General features: G+C 36.1%; 2 protein-coding genes across 2 annotated transcripts; one reads left to right on the top strand and one right to left on the bottom strand.

Annotated features, from left to right (window-relative positions):
• The first annotated feature begins 1,529 nt into the window (after nt 1-1,529).
• On the top strand, nt 1,530-11,380 carry LOC117628210 (kinesin-like protein KIN-UA). The gene is made up of 19 exons (XM_034360604.1): nt 1,530-1,731; nt 2,634-2,734; nt 2,831-2,953; nt 3,868-4,053; nt 4,234-4,455; nt 4,606-4,762; nt 5,051-5,200; nt 5,608-5,696; nt 5,962-6,165; nt 6,417-6,563; nt 7,108-7,239; nt 7,333-7,464; nt 8,210-8,345; nt 8,452-8,544; nt 9,295-9,420; nt 9,527-9,652; nt 10,288-10,431; nt 10,649-10,777; nt 10,860-11,380. Exons 1-19 carry the CDS (start codon nt 1,530-1,532, stop codon nt 11,018-11,020), a joined length of 2,760 nt encoding a protein of 919 aa, XP_034216495.1. The 3' UTR covers nt 11,021-11,380.
• Nucleotides 11,381-13,686: 2,306 nt separating this feature from the next.
• Nucleotides 13,687-15,376, bottom strand: LOC117628116 (AT-hook motif nuclear-localized protein 24). The gene is made up of 2 exons (XM_034360486.1): nt 15,045-15,376; nt 13,687-14,860 (listed from the first exon to the last, which is right to left on the bottom strand). Exon 2 carries the CDS (start codon nt 14,813-14,815, stop codon nt 13,886-13,888), a length of 930 nt encoding a protein of 309 aa, XP_034216377.1. The 5' UTR covers nt 14,816-14,860; nt 15,045-15,376; the 3' UTR covers nt 13,687-13,885.
• Between the last annotated feature and the right edge of the window lie 7,987 nt (nt 15,377-23,363).

Below are 23,363 nucleotides of genomic sequence, written 5' to 3'. Positions count from 1 at the left end.
AACAATGGGACATTTAAACTACTTGAATGGCCATGGTAGAGCCACATTGATGTGTTAAATCATGCTATAATTTTTCTTTTCGCTTGAAACATTAATTTAGGTAGGTGAGAATAATATCAGTACTTTTTCAAACCCATGATTGAAGCTTGCCATCTTATAAATATAAATAGACTGCAAAATTCTCTGGATATAAACTAAAAATGAACCAAACCAGTTTGATACAAATGGCAAGGGCTATAAATGCTGCAAATTACCATCTTCATCTTCTACCATTTTTGTGCAGATGAGCACTTGACATTTGCTCTGAAACAAATTGTCCCTGCCACTTGCATCATTGGAGTTGAAAGAAAATAAGAAAATCGAGGCCACTTATTATTAACTTTGTAGAAAGATGTGTGTTTGAAATTGGGGGATTCTGATTCTGAACAAATCATGGGGACCATTATTTTTTCTTCTTTTTATTTTTTCCAAAAGCAAAGCATCTAAGGAAGGCCCCATTCTGGTATGCTGGGAAAAAGGTGCTTGAAAGTTTCATTTGGTTTGATTTAGTGCTCCATTAAAATGAGGGGACAGTATTCAAATGGTTAATGCTCTTTTTGGCACCATTAAATTCCAAAGTTTGTTCATAATTCTACACCTCTAGAATTGCTCCTTCCCTCACTTTTGTTGTTCTTCTTTTTAAAAGCAAAAGCTCTCTCTCTCTCTCTCTCTCTCTCTCTCTCTCTGTCTCTCATCCTCTTTGCTCTTTGAGCTCTCATCACTTTGCTAAGGGTAATCAGCTCCTATTCATTTGGCTCCTTGTTTCTTATTTCATTTTTTCAAATTCTGGCTCCACTAAATTCTGTGCGTACTTAATTATGTCACAGATTAAAACATATATTATGAAACTGGTGGGTCTTACTGTTATCATAGAAATGACGGTGGTAGTTTAGTCAATTCATTGGTTGTTAGTGGTTACACAACGTGATTAAATTACCCCTCAGCAACAAAAACACAAGGACATTATCGTACTTTAAGACTTAAAGCCCAAAGGAAATGGAGTAAATGGGGACCCACTAAGGTGTGACGGGACCATCACTCTCTCTCTCTCTTTATACACAAGTAAACCAAGTCAAATACGCTTTGCTTTCTCTCTCTAATCTCTCGCTCTCTCACTGTCCCAGTAGGCTTGGATTTGAGGAAGCAAAAGGCTAAAAGCACCAAATCAAAAGAGAAACCCGGATTTATCTGAGTCACATTCCACACGATTTAGCTCCACTACCACTTGAAGGACTACTAACTACTAATCTGCTACTGCTTCTACAACATCCCATCACCCCTGCACGAACTGCATTTCTTCTTCAAACTTCAAACTTCAAACTTCAAATATTGCACTTGGGTTTTTCTGGGAATTGTTTAATTTTGAAGACAGACACTTGGGTCTTTCTGGGTTCTTCTTCGAATTTCAAAGATATCTCCTTTTGTATGTGTTTGCCTCTGGTGAAGTTGAAGACCCATTTTTGAAGTTTCATTTATCGTTGTTAATTGCAATGGCCGCGTCAGGCGGGTATAATTACCGAGATGGCACTCAGAGGAGCTCTCATAAGGTGGATAGGCCTCTATCTCTCAACTCCAACCCAAAGTCTTCTGTCAAATCCAAGGCTTTGCCTGCTTCTGGGCCCCGCCGGAACAGCACTGGCTCTATCGGCGGTGGTGGTGCTGGACCTGCTACTTCTAAAAATGATACAGGAGGTGAGTTCAGAATTTTGGGTTGTGATGCATTTTGTGATTGAGATACTGGGGAACTTATTTCTTGCTTTTTTGTTGTTGATTTTGGCGGTTTTGATAGGATTGTGCAAATAAATGTGAGTTAACAAAACTAGATAGATAGATGTTATGACATATTAGAATCTCCAGGCCTTTTTAGCTAATATGGCATTAATGTGGTTCGCATTTGGAAGTAAAACCAGGGTTAGCATAGCTATGTTAAGCAATACAAGTACTTCCAGACAGTTAAACAAATAAAGTGTCGAATTTGGTGTTCACTTTTCTGAGGATGGATAACTATCCCATGTTTCGGAGCGAAAACCTTTTTGAGTTATGGAGCATTTGATTGCCCCATAATTCAATTGGGTATACATGGAAACTTATGTTTTTTACCCTGTTAAATTGATAAGCAGTCTGTAAACTAAGCTATGCAATCGTGTTATAGTATGCCTATGCAAATGGTATTTCACATGAATCAAGTTAGCAGAAATAATTTCATTTTACGCCTACCTTATGTGTCGATAGCTCAATAATTTTTTTCCTATTTAAACCTTAAATTGTAAATTAATCTCTGATTCTCCTCGTCTTTCTTGGAGATGAAATAGTGGGATACATCATTGATGTCAAAATAATTTGTTCAATGCTACATTCGTGGGAAGTTCTAGTGTAAAGTTTTCCTCTCCTTGGAGAAAATTAATTGTCCTTTTCTACTGTAAGCTGTAATGCTAACAGTAGGTTCTTCCTTTTGCACTAACATAGGTTTCCCAAAAATTTATTATTTGTTGATCAAAAGAGGTTCCTAGCATGAGTTTATTTCCCTATCCCTTAACTAAAGAATTTTAAATGCTTTGTGGTTGGTCATTCAACTTTTCTTTTCTTGGATCTAGTTCCTGGAAGAGTTCGAGTTGCTGTAAGATTGCGACCACGTAATGCTGAGGAAATGGTTGCAGATGCCGATTTTGCCGATTGTGTAGAATTACAGCCAGAGGTATCCTGCTGAAACTTGATTTATTAATAGCTCACTGTCTTCCGATTAGTATCTGATTTATGGCATGGAAAGTAAATCTATCTTGGTCTATTTCAGCTGAAAAGGTTGAAACTTCGGAAAAACAATTGGGACACGGATACTTATGAGTTCGATGAAGTGCTCACTGAGTTTGCATCCCAAAAGCGTGTTTATGAAGTAGTGGCAAAGCCTGTTGTTGAGGTGCACATGCATAACTCATTAGTTTCCTTCATAAACCTTGTAGTCATTTAAAAATTAGCTTTTGCCTTTTGAACTGGTCATTTGGAAGTTGGTTAAGCAAAATTTTTAATCTAGACATTTGGTGTATTCCAAGGATCCACATAATCTGTAACACGCATTTGAGTGAAATTTTTGCATTTTCATTAATGTTATCTACTTATGTTTGGACTCACACTATGTCAGAAAGACTGTATCTACTTCTAGGTGTAGTTGGTAGATTTTCCGTTACTTAATATTATGATTTTGCATATGTATGTCACCCCTCCCCCGGAGATTGTAGCTAAGCATTAACACTCCTTTCATAAGTGGGAAATACATAAGCATATGCATATATCTACATAATTATATATACAGTCCCCTTCCATTGAGGGATCCCTCAAATAATATTTATTTGAGGGACACCTTTTAGGGTACCCTACGAATATTTTTTCAACGATCCAAACCATCTCATTTTCAAGTCTTCATTCATAGATCACCCTTGCAAAAAATCAGAAAAATTGAAAATCATTAAGGCATCTAATTGCTAGCAACAAAATAGATGAACACGATGCTTCAAGAAAAGACTAAAATAACAATAATAAAATAACAATAATCTAATTGAGTGGTCAAATAGTTTCGGATTCAAGTGATTTTTTGCAGATATGATATTTGAGGGAATATCTAAAAATTAGATGGTTCAGATCATTGAAAAACAATGTGTCGTGGGCCCTACAAAGGTGTCCCTCAAATAACTTATTTGAGGGATCCCTCAATAGAAGCTCACTGTATATTATTATATATATGCCTATTCATACGGTTAAGAAGTTCTTATTTTTCTCTTTTGTTTTGTGGAACTTCATTCAATTGACATCCCATCTTGTAATTTCCTTCACCAGAGTGTTCTTGAAGGTTATAATGGAACAGTAATGGCATATGGCCAGACCGGTACAGGGAAAACATATACTCTTGGAAGACTTGGAGAGGAAGACACTGCTGCTCGTGGAATAATGGTTCGTGCTATGGAGGATATTTTAGCAGATGTATCTCTGGAGTCTGATTCTTTGTCAGTCTCGTATTTGCAGGTTGTTTGCCTCTGAAACTGGTGTTAATAATATGTGTAAATATCATTATTATTGTTGGTTTATAATTTTGCTGTTATTTGTAGATATTTTATTTGTAGATATTTGACCTTTATTATTGAGCAAATTTACTAGAGACTTTATGGTTTCTCTAACATTCTGGTTCTTTATGCATGTATGCAGCTTTACATGGAAACTATACAGGACCTAATTGATCCAGCCAATGATAACATTTCTATAGTGGAGGACCCAAAGACCGGTGATGTCTCAGTACCAGGGGCTAGCCTAGTTGAAATTAGGGACCATCAGAGTTTTGTGGAACTGCTAAGATTAGGGGAGGCTCACCGCTTTGCTACAAATACAAAATTGAATACTGAATCTTCTCGTAGTCATGCTATTCTGATGGTAAGTCATTTGCTTTTTCCTGTTTTGCTATGCTTATGTTATTGAAAGTAAGTGGAACTCACTGTAGATTTTATAAGCTGATAATGTTGGAGCATTAAGGGATATGGGTTATGCTACTTATTAAAAGAAAAGAAATCTAAAATGCTACAGGTAAACGTAAAGAAGTCCGTCAAAGGAAGAGATTCAGCTCTGCCAAGCCAAAATGGGAACAATTCTCACATGGTTAAAAGTCTAAAGCCTCCCGTTGTTCGAAAGAGCAAGTTGGTTGTGGTGGATCTCGCTGGCTCAGAGCGTATTGACAAATCAGGTGCGTGCATGCGGTGAATGGAAATAATAACAGTCTCCTTACTTATGATTGTCTGGCTATTATTTTGTTTTTTGTTTCCTAATACAGTATTTCGTTTTTGTTGAGAACACATAGAAAATTGAATCCTTTCTTGCCATAAGCTTAGGGTTACTGTACAATAGAGAACCGCAAAACGTAATTTTTCAGGAAAACTATGTTATATATACATTTTTTCGCTATGACAGATATGTACTTTTTATATGGGGGCTGGGTCAGATATTTGTTGTTGGTTAATCTTTCATGTACCAGGAAGTGAAGGACATACACTAGAAGAAGCCAAATCAATCAATCTCTCCTTGAGTGCATTGGGCAAGTGCATTAATGCATTGGCAGAGAATAGTGCACATGTTCCAGTTCGAGATTCAAAACTCACAAGATTGCTTCGAGATTCATTTGGAGGTAAGATGCATTAAATATGCGAGTAAGTTTTTCTTGTTGCGTGGTTTCATATCTATTTTTCTATAAAATAAAATTATATCAGAATATGTTATCTTCATTCAGGTGTATACTTTTAGATTTTTTTTGCATGGCTATCTTGAGTATGATTCTTGACCTCTCAAATAGTTCATGAGTCCAATAGATAAACAGGACACACAATAGACCAAATGACACTAGTATGTTAAAGATAAATAAATAAATGTTGCCTCCCAGGCCACATCTATGTTGCTTTTAAAATAAAGAAAAAAAAAAAAAAAAAAAAAACCCTTACACGGATTGCAGTATTATATCTTTTGACATTTCAACGTTCTATGCCTGACACCGGTAAATTTCAACGTTCTATGCCTGACACCGGTAAATTTCAACAGGCACAGCAAGAACTTCACTGGTTATTACTATTGGTCCATCGCCCCGTCATCGAGGAGAGACAGCTAGTACTATTATGTTTGGACAGCGGGTGGGTTCCAAATTCACTTTCTTGTTTCTTTATACTTTGAATTTACCTCTCTGGACTAATTGGTATAGTCGTCATAGGTAAATTAGCCAAATTTGTGAACATTATGGCAATATACCAATGCTTTTCTTTATTTTTGTTTGCATGGGTTTTATCTGTATGATCAATGGCCACAGAAAAAACTTTCAAGGGAATACTCTGTGCAAAATATATATGTGTTTATGCATATCTGTTATTTGGAAGATACTGAAATTTTGTGCTCACATAGGCTATGAAAGTGGAAAATATGCTGAAATTGAAGGAAGAATTCGACTACAAAAGTTTGGCAAGAAGGCTAGATATACAATTAGACAAACTCATTGCAGAACATGAAAGGCAGCAGAAAGCATTTGAGGATGAGATTGAAAGAATAACCATAGAAGCTCAAAATCAGATATCAGAGGTTGAAAGGAACTATGCAGATGGACTGGAGGTAAATTTTGTACCAATATTTGGAAAGCTAGTTGGCCTTCACATGGTTATACAGTTTAACATTTTTTAATTACTGATTTAAACATTATTCTGTGGTTCATTACAACAAAGAAAAATATAGCTGGTGAGATTTTTTTTTAAAGTAAGGAAGGAACACTTAATTGTATTGTCTGCCTCAAGTGTGTTTATGCTTCTTCTTTTTTTCTGAGAGAATGTTTATGCTTATTTAAATCCATATTCCCTCCCTTGTAGAAGGAAAGAGTAAAATATCAGAAAGACTATATGGAATCAATAAAAAAGCTTGAAGAGCAGTTGGTGATGAATCAGAAAAGGCATGGCAGTGAAAAAATAACAAACGGACCTGAAGATGATGGCTCTGATGTGACAACTATCAAAGAGGTATTTGGTCTATACTCTAGAAAAAAAAAAAAAAAAAGGAAAGCTATATATGTTTTTCTGTTCTTTTCCATCTTGTCATATATTGTTTTGCTTAAAACAACAGACCATACAACATATTTACCATCTCTACTTTCTTTTTCTTCGTAGCGTTATTGTTGGTAGTTGACTCTTCTAGATGTTCCTGATTATATTATTGATTACATTAGCGAAGAAAGAAAACATAATGCATTTTATCAAGGTCAAGGTTTCAAATATTTGCATGGTCGAAATTTGGACATTGGCCATGCATTCTAGCGTCTATGTATATCGAGGCTGCTTTCTTCTTTTATCCTGTCAATAGTATAGCACGAAGTCATCCTAGTTTTCAGGTGCCTTTCACATTGCATTTCTCCCATTGATCCAGTTTGCGCAATTTCCAACTATTGCTTTTCTTATTTGAGTTTATGTATTTCTCACTGCCCCTGCCAAATCGATTATTTTTGGTCCTTTCTTCCTTTACATATTGCATGTTGAAGAGTGTTCTTAACAATTTTATTGTACATAGAGTTGCAGGGTGCATGTTGAGGAAATTGATGACCTAAAGAAGTTGCTCCAGAAAGAGACGCTTCTTAGGAAGGCTGCTGAAGAGGAAGTGCAAAATCTTAAAATTCAATTGACTCAATGGAAAAGGTCCGAGGTGCGTTATAATTGACCTAATAATTTTTATTCTCATTTAACCAATATTTGACATCTTGTTGGTGTTACATAGAGCAATTATTTGATGTTCTAGGCGGCTGGAAATTCAGAGATCTTAAAGCTTCGTAAAATGCTGGAAGATGAGGAACATCAGAAAGATAAACTTGAAGGAGAAATAGCAACACTACACAGTCAGTTGTTGCAACTAAGTTTTGAAGCTAATGAGGTATGCTGCTTGTAGAATTTATAAGTATTTTGTTTGGAATCATCTTCCAATTATATCCTCATTTTTAATTGTTCTCACTTTTATGGCTTAATAAATATGCAGTTGAATTCAAAACCCAAATATTACCTCTTAAGAGAGAAATGGTCCAGCTCTTCTTTTAGGGGAGTTTATAAGTTGAATATTACCCCAAAAGAACATTGTAGTGGTTATTAGTATCTTTGTTTTGCTGGTGAGAAATATAGAGACATGGTCATGTTTAGTGATTCTGCTTTGGTTTGATCAAGATGGTTCAAGTCAAACTTCGCCTTTGGCTTGTCAGGCCTGAATTAAACCAAGAAATGGGATAATAAAATCTTTAAAAGCTCTAAAAGAAAATTTTACAGTGAAGTCTAAACAAGTTCCATAGCCCAAAGCACTTGGATTTGCAGTTTAAATTTGACACAAAGTGAACATATCCGTAGTGAGTTTTTTTAATTACGTGCTCCATATTTAGATAACTAGAAGTCACATTTGCAAAGAAAGTGAATCTGAACTTTGGAGACTGTCAACTCTTACAAAGTTTGTCATGATGCTGTGAGCTGTTAGAAAACACTTTCAGCATACGAGCAGGTCCAATGAATCCCTCTGCCCGTATATTTTATTATTATTATTTTTTTTTTGGTCATGCATTAAATGGGGCCATTCCATGCAAGTCCATGGTATACAGAGTCTTGAAACGTGGATTCTTACGGATATGCTTTTGTAGACAAGTCAACGACTAGACAGGAATGAGCCTGGAAAAGTTGGTGGCCTTGAATCCCTTATGACTCAAGTTAGACATCCACAGCTCAAAGATTCAGGAAATGAGGAGAAAACCTCAATAGCAAAACTCTTTGAGCAAGGTTGCAGTCTGTTCCTGTGCTAAACTTATTTTTAATTCTTGCATTATGTTTTTAAGTGTATCAATCTTTGCTCTTGTTTATTACTGACAATAGACAATATTATCAGTGGGATTGCAAAAGATCTTGTCATTGCTTGAAGCAGAAGACAATGATGTGCGAATTCATGCTGTTAAAGTTGTAGCAAATCTTGCTGCTGAAGGTGATAATATTTCTTTATCGTTTTTGACTTCCTTACACTGCTGCTGTCATATCACAAGCCCATCTTCATGCTATAATTATTTGCTTAATCTTGGCAAGTCTGATTGGATTTTACCTGGGGCACAATGCTTTTTTTTTTTTTTTCCCTTTCATAAAAACCTTTCAGATGGGAAGATCAGGGAATAATTGCCCAAGTGGCGCTGTACCATATGTGTAACAATAACATTGAAAGTATACAACTATTTCCCTTTTCTGTTTAGCTTCTTTTGTTTGTTTAGAACCAGTGTTAAGTGCACAGGCAATTAGATGATTCTTTATCAAATGATTGTAAAAAGAGGGCGGTAGGTTATAGAAAAGAATGATAAATAAATGCATAAAATAATATAGAGAAATTATTGATTGGATCAGGAATATGATTTGGAGTTCAGTGAAAGTTTGTGAAAGCATGGGATGGGATAGGGATCTCACTTTACGTGGTCAATTTGAGGTCATGTATTTTGTTATCTATATGCACTGAATGGTTATTTTACACAACTTGTCTCCTTAATTTCTTTTTTGATTAAAATGTACCTCTTAGTACGATATTGTGCTACATTGAACAAAGCTCACTTCTATATATTCTATTCTGACTATTGTGCCATGTTGATTAAAGCTCTACCTCTATATCTGATATTACTGCTTCATAGTATCAGTATTTTTAGTGCTCACTGCATCAGCAAGCAATAATACGTGCTCTCCTCCTAATGTGCAGAAGCAAATCAGGAGAAAATTGTAGAGGCTGGTGGTCTTACATCCTTGTTGATGCTACTTAAAAGCTCTGAGGATGAAACCATACATAGAGTTGCAGCGGGGGCGATTGCAAATCTAGCAATGAACGGTAACAATTTAAGTCCCAAATTCATAATGCTTAGAATGCATTACAATATTGACTGAATGTCTTTACTCTCTAATTTGCGGTATAATTCTTCTTTGGTTTAAATCAGAAACCAACCAGGAGCTGATAATGACTCAAGGGGGAATTAGTTTGTTATCTATGACAGCAGCAAATGGTGAAGATCCACAAACCCTTCGAATGGTTGCTGGAGCCATTGCTAATCTCTGTGGAAATGGTAAACTTGCTGACCTCTTCAATGTTCAATTCCTTAATCATATCCTTAATCACAAACCCCATCAAGTTGCTGAAAGTAGGATCTTCATCATTCTCCATCACGGTGGTTCTTTATATACTTTCTTCTAATTGTAATATTGGGGTTTAGGAAGATGCTATTTCATTTTCTTTCTGATTTGTCAATAACAAACAGGCCGGTTATTTAATCATATTTACCTGAAATGAAAACTTATGTAACAGTTGTAGTAATTTACACTCTTGTGGTGCGGCTATTAGTAAGTTGTGCTTGTAGTTGAATTATCAAGTGTTTGTGAGGTTCTTGATTTAGTCAGATTTAACTAAAAAGGTAAACTACTCATGGAAGGGTTGATGTAGTAGTTGTTAAGGCTCTTCCATATTCTGTTTTTATTAGTCTCTTAACTTTTAAAGTTTTCAATTCAATCATATAGTTCATTCAAACTGGGTTTTTGGCAATAGTGGTGAAACCATCTCTAATGACAGACATAATTAGTTAGGAAATGGTTTAGACAATTGCACTAATTCCTTTCTGGAGTGCCTGTATTTGCATTAACCAACGAAAGATAATTTGAGGAGTCTATCTTGCTGTCACTAACAACAATGAAATTGCTTGTTCAGATAAATTACAGAGTAAGCTAAGGGGTGAAGGTGGCATCAAAGCGTTGCTAGGAATGGTCAGATGTGGGCATCCTGATGTTCTTGCACAAGTTGCTCGTGGAATAGCGAACTTCGCAAAATGCGAGTCTAGAGCATCTACACAAGGTAAAGATGCTAGCTATGGGTTTATGGAAAAGATTTTCATGTGCTTGTCTTCGAAGAGTATTGTGCTTGTCACATTGAACATTATTATACCGTCCAGCATTACTTCATAAATTTGTTTGCTTTTCTGTTGACAAAAGTTTGGTTTTGTGAAGAATTTGTGAAGCATATATATAGTTTAATCATCCAGTTTGGACTTAAATTGGTTAATTCATTGTAGGGACCAAGACTGGAAGGTCTCTGCTGATTGAGGATGGTGCACTTTCATGGATTGTACAGAATGCTAATAATGATGCCTCGCCAATCAGGCGCCACATTGAGCTTGCACTCTGCCACTTGGCGCAACATGGTAAACTCTCCTCCTTCCCCAAGCACCATGAACTAGCTAATCTCCTCTAGAGTGTTTGCTGAACTGTTAATTTATTTTTCAGATGTTAATGCAAAAGACATGATCAGTACTGGTGCTCTGTGGGAGCTGGTCCGCATTTCTCGAGACTGTTCACGTGAAGACATCAGAACTCTTGCATATCGAACACTAACTTCAAGCCCTACCTTCCAAGCTGAACTAAGGCGGCTACGGATAGATAATTGAAGAGTTCATGGCATAATGGAAACACTGTGAAGGTGTGGGAGAATGCAGCAACAAGAATCAGCCTTATTTAAACGCAAAATCTGAGGATTGATCTTTCCACACAAACAAAAAAGGAATCCTTGCTTGCAGCTGCATTTCACCAGCTTGTTTTGAGGAAGTTGCCATTCATTGGCCGGGCGCTCTTTGGTTTATAGTCCTAATATTTAGTTAATTAATTAGAAACTGCCCTAATTTGTTGATCAAATTATTATAAGTTCATGTTTCACCTGAATGAACATCCCATATGTAGCTTCTAACTAGTTTGTATATTGATTTGTATATGAAACAAATACGAAAAAGATAACTAATTTTTTGGTTTTTTGGAATCACTTGTAAAATAAACTAAAGATTGCCATGTTGCAACTGCTCAAAACTTTTGGACAACCTCTGGAAACAAAGCAATCTTGAAACGAGAACCGAATGCACTAACATACAGATATATATAGCCCCTCTCCAAAGCAAGAAAAAGAAAAAGGAATGACAGGGAAAAGGACAAAGGAAAGAAATCCTCTTGTATCTGTCTGTACGATTTCATACTGACGATTCCAAACCGCACTTTTCCATGGAAATTAAGGCTCCTCAGTTTCAGTCAAAAACTGCCAAAGACAGTGTATGTGTCGCAAGCCACATTTATGTGTCCCGAGTCTTGCGACATATATGACAACCAATTTTGACATGGACAAATTATTATCTATACAGTTGCATGGCACGTGATGTTATCGTCATCTTTAAAGGTATTCACGATGTTATCGTCACCTCTATCTATCTATAGAGGTATAGAGGTGACCTCTATCTATGTAGGTATTCAAGAGGTATATTGCACCAAAAAGATTTATCCGAATTATAAAAAATCATGGTAACCCTAAATATTATCGACGGCTTGACCGTGCATGCACACATTTGGTATGCGCACAGCACAAATTTTCTAAGCATTGAGTTCACTAATATTTAAGACTGCATGCAAAGAATCGTTAGAGGAAATGGATGGGATGGCAACAAGCTCAACGCCGTACGTTATTTTCCTTGCTTGTACAAATTCAATAAATTCCAACAAAAAGTGGCTCTCATTTCCGAATTCATAGTCCTACAACATAAAATTCTATATACTTTGATAAATAAATAAAAAATTTATTGCATATCAAATTGTTTGACATGGTAATTTTTTTTTCCCTATCATACAGTCTAACAATAACATGCTAGGCTGTTATTTGGACCAAGTAAGTAGGCAGTGGATTTTTTATTTTATTTTGATAAATATCTACGAGGAAAGGAGATTCGAACTTAAAATGTACTATTAAATTAAAAGTTTGTTAATGTTAAGTGGACAATATTTAATCAATTGCGGTCTTAATTGACAGTTAGAAAACATATCATGTAAAATTGTTTCACAAAACATTATGTTGCAAGGGAACCACAGATCATAATAAAGCAATTAAAAGATGAATGTAGGTTGGAGGGAACAAAGAATGGACAAGTCTAGTAAGCTTCTAAAGCTTGGGGAAAAGCTGGCAAGGATGTAAGAGAGGGAGTTCGAGAAGTACAGGTAGAGCTAGCTGCCTGCCCAATCCTTATTCTCTGAACCCAAGAAAGGGAGAGAGAGAGAGAGAGAGAGAGAGAGAGAGAGAGAGAGAGAGAGAGAGAGATTGTGGTAGCTAGTTGTGGGCGTTTAATGGAAGGTGTGTTGTTGTTGATGTTGTTTGCCTCGAAAAGGAGCTTCTTCAGAGCAGTGTGCACGTGTAAACCAGTACCCAAATATTTTCATGTCTCCGTATCTCAAAATATTTCTGAAACAATCTCTATCTCTAAAAGAAAGGAAAGAAGAAAACACATGGAAGTTCTAATAAGCCCATACCTATTTGCTTCTTCTCCTACATACTTAGCCATCCAAATATCAAACAGTTTCAAACCCTCAATACTTACCCTTCAACCTCGACCAGCTTATATATAGCAATAAATATATATATATAACTATACCAATTAAGTGTTTGTTTAGTGATATTTCTCTACACTTGGTTGAAAAAGATTTTAAATTCGAAATCTCGATCGTTAAATTTAAGAAAAGAAAACATTATCATAAGTAATAATTACTCTATCAGTACGTATGGTAATTATGATCTCATAATATGCTATAGGTAATATATAATTACTACTGAATAGGTAACAATTAAAATGATGGGGATCTCACGCTCACGGAATCACATAAAATGTAGGGTAATCTAGTTGCTGTGAGAGAGATCGATCAATATGTTAAACTCAATTCAATTCTTGATACAAAACAAAGTACTAAAAGATAGACAGAAGAAGGGTTTGGTAAGAACAGCAAATTCTTATTCATGGATAGAGAAGAAGATTAATGAGTGATAGGAGGACAACAAGGCCGCCATTGTAGAGAAAGCAAACACTACACTAAGAAATTGTGCTCATGGTTCCTTCTTCTTGGATGCTGTTTCTCTTCATATATTAAACAAAGCTTCGGCACTAGCTAGTACATTTCACAAAATGAAACTCACCAAGAATAATCCATGAAATATACAGTCTTTCAATCAAAGAAGTAAAACATATGGTACGTACGTGATCTAATCATCGAACAATGCTAATTAAACCAAGCTCCAAAAAAAAAGAAAAAAAAAAAAAAAAAAAAAAAGAAGGAAACATACTAAAAATCTGAAATGCTGATCGACAAACCAAATTCTTCTTCTATCCATATAGCTAGCTACTCCCTAGCTACATAGCAGGTGATGAAAACATCTTGGTAAGATGTAGGTGATGATGGCAAAGTGAATGAACTCGTGATATGATCTGATACCGATACGGCGGGTTCCATGGTTAGTATGGTGGGCGGCCGGTAGCCCAGTAGGCCGCCTCAGCTGGCAATTGCATGGAATTCAGGAGATTGGGAGGTAAACCATGAAAAAGAGGCGCATTTGTATTTGCAGCTTCAGCCAAAAGTTGTTGCTGTTGTTGTTGCTGTTGATGTTGCTGCTGTTGCTGATGACCAACTCCGCTTGGAGAGCCAAGGCTACCTCCGCCGCCACCTTGCATTGGCAGCTGACCCTCGTCTTCCTCCAGAGGAAGCCGCTCATATGCCGCGTTGCTAAACGAAGCCGCCATGATCACAACAGGCCCGGACGCAATTAGCGTCCCAACAACACTTCCACCTACAACTTGCCCGCCCCCGCCTGCCAGATATATGGTCAACCCCGTCGCGGCAGGCGGGGCTGGCGGAGGTAGAAAAGACCCGGCCAGTGACAAGATCTCGAATCGGCCATGTAAAGTCACGATGGACCCGGGAGAGGCGGGCTGTCTGATTGTCACATTCGTGACGGTGCCCGTCCCGCTCATAATGCAGACACCTCTCTGGCGCCTGCGAGCAAAGGTGGCAACACTCTCCACTATGTCGCAGCCGTCGGCAACCTCCATGACGTGGGTGCGGAGCGCGTTGGCGCTGTCGCGGGTGATGATGATGGGGGGCTTGGGCTTGTTCTTGGATCCGGCGGGTCTTCCGCGGGGTCTTCGGGTCATTTCTGATCCATCACCGCCGGAGATGGTGACATTGAGTTCTTTGCCTAAATCGCCGCCATTGCCGCCGCTGTCATTGTCAATATCTCGCTCTCTTTTCTGGCCCTTGTTGTTGAGGCCGCTGCTGCCGGTTTGCTCGTCTTCCGAATTCTGCTGCTGGTGGTGGTGGAACTGGGGATGATGCTGCAGGTGGAAATCTCTTGTATGGAAAGGAGGAGGGAGAGAATGGGTGTCCATATCAAATTTTTATGCTCTTTTTTCACCTTCTTTACTTTCTTTTTCCTCGAATACAAAGAACCCAAGAAATTGAGAAAGTAGAAAGGAGAGCTAGTGCCAAGCTAAAAGGTGGTTGTGTACACAAATTCAAAGAGAGAGAGAGAGAGAGAGAGAGAGAGAGAGAGAAAGTGGGATGAGGAGCTAGCAAAAGGGAATAAAGATTAACAACTAAGGAAGACTTGTACAGTACTTTCTTGGGTGTCTGTGTCTCTCTCTTTTTTTCTGTGGGTTGCTTTAATTCTTCTTCATCTTGTTCAGTGAACCAGGCTTGAGCAGAAAGCAGCAGATTTGTGGTGACACCCACAAAATTGGAGCTGAAATTGGCATGCTTCTTCAATCTTGTGGGTAAAGGAAAGGGTTAATTTTGGTATGGTTTCTTGGTGTTCTTGTTGACGGTTTGGGAGAGAAGCAGAGAGAAGAAAGAAGAAGAAGATGAGAAGAAAACAAGTTATGGGGGGATATGGGTTTTGGATCGTCAGTTTGGTCTAAAGAGAAAGAAAGAGAGAGGGAAGGGGTCAAGTAGAGTTGGGTTAGGGTTAGATTGAGATGAGAGAGAGAGAGAGAGATGGATATGGGTTTGGTTTGGGTAAGAGTAAGAGACTACAACTGCGTGCTTATGGGCGGTGCAGTGGTCCCCATACCTTTCTTTCTCTCTCTCTCATCTCTCTCAAAATGGGGTTTGAAAGAACTAAGAAACTCACTAATTAAACATTTAGTCTTAAGTAATTAGGATTAGTTTAATTAAATAGGATAGAGAACCAGCTGCCATGTATGGGACCATTCTGTCTCTTTGCTATATTTTTTTTGGACATTAAACCCCATCGAATCAATCAATGTTGTTAATGGCAATAAGGTAATTTGAAGAGGCAAGCATATGTAGCTGGCACATTAAAATTGGGCTCTCGTGTGATTACATTGGCATGGCAGCAGAGAGAGAGAGAGCGTGCTTCAATTTTCCATGACCCACATGCACCATGGGTCTGCAAATTCTATCTTTATCTCTAACGTTTAAACCTTAATGTTGGGGTCCACTGTCCACTTGCTTTCAGAACATTACACGTGTCTGTTCCCCCGCTTCTTTCGGGTCTCTTTCGCAAAACTTCATCTTCCTTTCCTTGGATATGCCATGAACTAGTTGGGTGGTGGTGTTAGAGAACCACATTTTCTTGTTCCACCACTCGATGTGTTTCTTGTAAATATATAATTGATGTATAATAATTAATGTAAAAAGTAAATTTCATTTGTCGAATTTACCAGCACATTTGAAGGTTTTGCATTAATCGTCAATTGATTTTGAGTTAAATGCTTATATTTTAATATGGCATCAATATAGATAATTTACGTGAAAGGCTAAACGAACTCACGTGTTCTTATGTTACCTAATAAGAATTGTCTATGTGTTAGACATAGAAAGATTACACACACAGTGCTTAAAAGATCTTGAATTTCTTCATTCATTGTTAATTAATTATGAGTTGAATATTCACATTTTAATATGTAATACTAAACTAGATGAAGATGAGTTCATAAATGTACATAGTGTTTTATTGTGATATGTGAGAGAATATATGGACATCAATTCATCAATAGGACAATGTTTTATTTAGTCTTCATTTGCATATCATTTGTTTCTGGTAATTAGGATACTGTAATATTATTATCATCTATAGTTCATATTAAAAAAGGTACGTAGGAGAACTTTTATATACCTTTCGATATTATTCTTAATTTGTACTTGATGAGTGCCTTTATTGGCTTTATTTGTTATCTTTTGAGTGAGACTCAATTGGCCGGGGTGTGTACTTCCATTTGGCTTAGGGCACAGTTAACTATGTCAGGAGCCCACTAAAGTAGAAAAGAAACACAACAAAGACTATTTACTTGGGTACGTGTTTGTCAATAACTTCGGGATTTTATCTATATTTATCTTCTTTTCAACAGTGGAGTTTAGAATCTCATCTTTGAAGTTAGGTAATTGTAGATTTCTCTCTTTCTTTTTAAGTGATATTCTAACTAGTCTAATATACGAAGAGGTGTAAATTGAATTCATGTTTAAAAAGATGGACACACTATCTTAATCAACTGACTTAAAATATTTAACTACAGAAAGATGTACAAGTTCAATTTATATTCGAAAACAGCTAAAAATTGACCGTCTAAATTAACTAAAGGGCCCAAATTTCATTTTGTAGATGGTTTATGGTTATGAAACGCCAACAAAAGTAACATAAAGTTGATGCTTTGATTGGTCTAGAAGAGCTCCCTAAGACACACTCATAGTCGTACGTGGAGATACAATTACAGGATGAGCATAAAGAAATAGCCGAACATTGAGAAAGTTACTTTACAAGCACTATGATTGTGCCCTTCGTTTTCAAAATTTTGTGAAGTGGCAGAAGAAGAAAAGCTACAAATTGTGCCCTTCTAATTTGTAGTGAATGTTGAAGTTTTCTTGATTTCCACCTAGCCTAGGCTCCACAAATTGTCTTTGAGCTACTCCACTTTTATGGTCATGTTTCCACTCTAACTCAACTAATAATCATGTGTCATGTGTTTCAACTAAATCGTCGTCTCTGATACTACTTGTGATTTCATCTTTCGGCTCTCCCATATTGCACCGAAATACATAATTCTAACTTTAATTACTTAATTCGAGTTCAAATATGAAAGTCTTTCGTGCAACTTGAAAAAATAGCTCACTAATTATTATACCACCTATGTTGGACAGTCACTTCACACTATTCCTAATTAACAAGTTAGTTATATGCCACTTTAGTCAATTTTAATAGAGTATACATGGCATATAATAATATACAACATATCCACCAACATGTTTTCATTTGTATATTGCATATAAAAGTATCCAATTGTTTATAAATAAATAAACACAACCAAAGAAATCCTCAATTATAGTACCTCTGCCAATAGGGTAATAGACAAAGAGCAATGATATAACAAGAATTTCTCCACGATACATATAAATAAGAAAACTAGGTTTATCTTTTTTTGGGAAAAATATCCAATACCAAACTAGCCAAGACCAAATCTATTAACCCATTGATCAATAGGCCAAGCATTTGAGAGCAAGAGTGGAAAAGGCCAGCACATAGCAGATATAGAGGGACAGGGTGTAAGGGGAAGGGTTGGTTGGGTGTGGGAAGCAAATAAACAGGTAAACATAGCAAAATAGGTCAATGGAGAGAGAGAGAGAGAGAGAGAGAGAGAGAGAGAGAGAGAGCATGGTTTGACCGCATAATCCAGAGTGTTGGGGGCGTGGGAGTAAGAGCAAAAGACGCGTGGGTGGCGCTGACACCCATCAGAAAGCTCCACTGCACGAGCGCCGGAGAGTTGGCTGCTCTCTGCACTGCACCCACACCAATTAAACCCTTCTCTCTCTCTCTCTCTCTCTCTCTCTCTCTCTCTCTCTCTCTCTCTCTCTCATCCCAACCTTTTCTTTCTTTCTTTTCTTTCTTGCTAAGACTACTCACAATTCACAAACAAAGAAACAAAGAAACAAAGAGGCTGATCACAATTCTGTTCTCTCGCATGCACCCCCGGACGCAAACCCATGTACCAAAAGATGCTCTTTGTCGGTCTCTCCCTCTCTCTGTGGGCCCCACACTTTAGATCCTCTTGTTCTTCATTTCCTCAACCCCTCCAAAAGTCCAAAACTACATATAAGACACCCAAGTTGCTCCAAACCATGTCAATTGTCATCTATCACAAAAGTTTATCAACCTATAATAAAATAGGGAAACAGGGTAACACAGTAGCGTTCCCTTATTATACAATTTGAAAACATAAATAGTTTAATGTTAAATATAAATATGTTGTCAGACTGTAAATTTAAATATACGCTCAAATAAGAATTGACCTAATAATTAGACTACCAAACAAAAATCTACTTCATTTATAATCGTGAATGATAATCTAGTGCAGTTCAATGAGAGGACATCTACATAAGATTATCATTCATTTGTGGGTTTTTAAAAGATTAAGGTAGGTGTTTTATGGGACCACCCGAAGAAGAGTACGAAAATTTAGATTAGCAGAAAATTGCTATTTTATGGATTAGGTACTACGAATTGTTAATATATGATAATTAATGTCACATTTGCCTGTGAATATTCTTTTGCAAATTTAGGGTTAGGGGTTATTTTGCCAGGGCTGGTTGCTGTGCCTATCCTTTTTCTAGCTGGTCTAAGGTTTGCTTTGCTTAAACACTAGCCACATTTTGGGAGTCAATGCTTCAATGGCCATCAACATCAATCGACTAACAACTCCAATTAGCAGCTAGCTGCTAGCTGCTGCCACATATCACATGATACCTACCCTACACACAAAAGAGTTTCATGCATAATCCAAACATAGCCGGATCTTATTCTCCTATTACTTTTCAAAGTTGACCATTTAAACTTCATTGTTAACGATTAATCCATATCAACGGTCATATATATGGAGCAAATATGACAAGAGAAATGGTTTTGCCAACGGCATGAACATTGTCCTTTGACTTTGAAATTAATAAGGGCTTAGTAATAATCAAACTTCAATAATATGCCTAAAGGGAATCGTAATGATCGAAAGTCTTACACTCCAACACGAGCGATTATCAATTATTGAATATGTAATTTTTTTTATATATTTTAATGAATTATAGTCGTTTATGCGTGCACGAATTACAGTCAAAATTAGAAACCTCTTAATGTTAGTAATGTTACTCCATGCAAGGTGTTACAATTTTTAAAGCCAAATTAAGGTGACGACTTTTGTCATGTGTCATGCATACAGCTACAAATGGAAGTTACTGCTTAATCATACTATATTTATGAACTATGAAGTCTCGCAAAATCCTGTGTCATTAGGAAATCGAATGCTTGTCTACTCTAACTAGTTAAAAAAATTTACAGCAATAGGAGAGAAATTGGTCCTGCTTCAGCTAGCTAATTATAGGACCATATTTATTTTTTAGAAAAGTTGATACAGGTCCAAGAATCACACCAGTAGTTGGGTCTAGTCCTTTTGATTAAAAACGATAGTAATTTTATTGATTACACAGAAAAAAGTACAGAGTAGTCGCAATGTCAAATATGAGTACAACATCTCCAGTGACCAAACACAAAAATAAATTTGTTTGATCTGGAGAGAATTACGCATTCCAGAAAAACCTAAAAACTCCAATTTGGCAGACAAGAACCATATGTACTTAGACCTACAATATACAGATCCACCGCGCAACGGCAGTAACGGCAAATCCGCATCGAAAAGTAGAATTGTTTTGTAGATACAAGTCATTTGCCTAGTTTGCCACGTAGATTACATTTCATTTTTGACATGCTAACTTAGACTAATAATTTCCTTTTCTATTCAATGACAAACGTATTAAATGGCTTCAGATTATCACATAAATTATTATTACCTAATTCAAGGCATAAAGGGGCAAAAATTGGAATAAAAAATAATTTTTTTTAAAAAAATATTACATTAGAAAATATTTAAAAAGGAATGTAATCCTATGTGACACAAAAGTTAAAGTACTCGTAGCAAAATATGTTAATCCATTGCCACTTATTTTGTTGTGTACTCGTTCTATTCTTCGTTGAAAATACAATTGCCCGCTCATATACCATTATTGTTTGATAATCCTATGCTACACCCTACTAGGCTACTAACCATGGAACTTGATATACTGTCTCGAATATGGTGGCTACAAGATTTGCTTATCTGGCCAAACAATTGATTTGAGTAGACTGCAATCGAAGAGATTCAATTGGTATTCTACATTCATTGTATCTAAATGAAAAATGGACCCATTTCTAACAAGCTGTTTATTTTTTGGATGTAAAAGGTCAGTACTTTGCATTAATTTCACATGCAAATACAGTGTTATGTTACCACTCAACGTCCGTACACCCTAAATGAATTGAAAGTTATTGTCTTATTCGGGACCTCAATATTATTCATTCAAAAAGAACGGACAGTAGTTTCTTCAAATTAAATTTGACTCATAATTTAGATTTTATTGTAAAAGTTATAAATATGTCAAGCCCTTCAGTTTGTCAGGAATAGATGTATGTCTCTCTTCGATGTGATTTCGTTCAGGATTGCTTTCATGCATCAATTAATTAGCATTTCCGCATATAGCACCGGTAAGTTCACGGGATTTAAATTATATTAAAATTTTAAAACTATGACTAAACTCGATTGAATATAACTGACTTTGATCAATTTTTTGTTAATTTTCCTTACCTTGTTCACAAGTTTGAAGTTCTCTAATCCAAAATTTGCGATTCCGTAAATAATAATTAATTCACCAACTTAATATACAAACGATATTAAAAAAAGGAATTCGAACACGAAACCTTACTTGACCACTTAACTTTATAGAGTGAGCCAAACGAAGAAGAAGCAGCCCTACCAATTACCATCTACAAGTCATTGAGTGACATGAAACTCGGAAGTTGAGGTCTTCAAGAAAGGGAGGCTCTTACCTTGAGGAAAATAAGTAGTGGATGATGGTGACGAATGAGCAATTGAGATAGACAAAAGAGAGAGGGAGAGAGGGAGAGAGGGAGAGAGAGAGAAAAAAAGAATTAATTAGAAAGTGTCACAGCCTTGATGCTAGTGACTTAATCATATTTAAATTAAGATGTTAAGTGTATTCCAATAAACAAAACAAACCCCATCACCATCTCCTAAATAAAAAACTATATCTAAGAACCAAGTCCATGAAATGAGCACATATTTAAACCCTAAGCCCCATGTGAAAGGCATCAATGAATGCCTCGAATCTGGCATGGCTTTGCCCTGTTTCTCTGCTTTCTCACAAGCCCTATATTTTCGGTTCGAGGCTGCTGTTTGTTGAGAGAGATGAGAGGGAGACCCATCTTCTTATTCTCCAGGGAAGACCAACAGAGCTTCACATGTGGATGTGGGGTTTCTTAATTCATAAATTTAAAAAAGCATAGATAGATAGAGAGTTGATGATGAGCAGTTAATTTAATTAATTATTATATTAAACTTTTTTCTTTTTCTTTTTTTAATTAGGAGACTAATTAATTAATTTAATTAGCTTGCAAACGACAAATTAAGGCAGCCACGTGATGGATGGAAATTTGCTGTAAGGAATCTTTCTGGTCATGCTTCCCGTCCACTGCTTAATTGGAATAATTAACATTAAATAATTAAGCAGTAATCAACCACTAGTTAGTTAGCATTGCGTCGACAACACCCTCCTAATCAATTTCTCACTAATTAATCCCTACACTTTTGAGCTTAATGACCACAAACGAATTCTAGTAGGTATAGGTTTGTATAGCCTTGCATTGAGAAATGGTACATATATGATATATATTTATATATAGTGATGAAATCCAAATCCAACCAATGAAATATCCATAAATTACGATATCCCAATTCGAAATCTACTTAGAAGAGAACAACTCGGTCTTCAAATCTTAGTTACAAAGGTTTTAATGTAATTTAATTATATGGAACCATATTTAGTACTTGTAAATTAATCATATTAAGACAGATTAATAAATACTCCGACCTATATATAGCTAGATAATAGTAACTAATATAAATATTCTAATTTGTTCGTAAGTAGTTTTTGTTTTTTGTTTTTTTTCGATTGGAGCAGATAGAGCATCCTACAAGAATACAAAAAGATAGCAAAAAAAATCATCTAAAACGCAAATGTGAAACTCTAATGCATGCAAAGACCTAATTTTATTGCACATGCATGGAATGGATTAATAATTTTACAAGCTAGCTAGGCAAAGTTGTTGGCCAAAAGGCAATATACTTGATGTGCAATTAACATATATATATATATATATATATATTTGTCAAATAGGAGGTCTAACTTTCCCAGAATCTTTTTTGGTAAATTAAACTCATCTCCTAGAATTCAGTTCCTAAGTGACTGATGAAAGTGGCAAATGTTGTCTAGAGGAATTCTGATAAAGTCATATTTCATAAATGTATATATAAATATATAAATATATATATATGTATATATGGTGCATGATTTTAGTACGAGAAGTAACTTGGAAATTGAACTATATGATATTTTAATCTAGTGTGTGTTTCATTTTAACTTGATTTAATAGGGTTAGAGAGAGAGATTTGTCTTCTTCATCAGTGTACGGATTGATCAACTGAATAATGAAAACAAAACTTAATTATAATTAAGATAACTTTGAGATGGTGTTTTCTTAACTTATAAATTTCCATAGTTTATAATTTCGTAACAACTAAAAGTGCTTTCTTTTGATTATCTTTGATTAGCCAGTTGACAATCCTAAAAGATTTACTCTCAGTCTCAGACACACACATCAAATCTGTGTGTATTTTAAATATATATACTCAATGGGTAATGCTACATGTCTTTTTCGAATTTCTTCTGGTGTATTCTATGTTGGAATAGTACTGTTTTTGTGTATATGGATCATAGAAATTCTGCAATGTTTTGTGAAGTGGAGTTTTTAAATTGGGGAAAACAAAT

Source organism: Prunus dulcis, chromosome 5, assembly GCF_902201215.1.
Source record: "Prunus dulcis chromosome 5, ALMONDv2, whole genome shotgun sequence".
Lineage (NCBI taxonomy): Eukaryota > Viridiplantae > Streptophyta > Magnoliopsida > Rosales > Rosaceae > Prunus > Prunus dulcis.
This window is presented reverse-complemented; position numbering and strand designations above follow the sequence as displayed.

What these genes read in the sequence shown, in the direction of transcription:
- LOC117628210 (XM_034360604.1), top strand. Translation starts at nt 1,530, where the DNA reads ATGGCCGCGTCAGGCGGGTATAATTACCGAGATGGCACTCAGAGGAGC. An exon ending in TTCTAAAAATGATACAGGAG is followed by an intron (nt 1,732 to 2,633) that starts GTGAGTTCAGAA and finishes TCTTGGATCTAG; the next exon opens with TTCCTGGAAGAGTTCGAGTT. An exon ending in TGGCAAAGCCTGTTGTTGAG is followed by an intron (nt 2,954 to 3,867) that starts GTGCACATGCAT and finishes TTCCTTCACCAG; the next exon opens with AGTGTTCTTGAAGGTTATAA.
- LOC117628116 (XM_034360486.1), bottom strand. Translation starts at nt 14,815, where the DNA reads ATGGACACCCATTCTCTCCCTCCTCCTTTCCATACAAGAGATTTCCAC.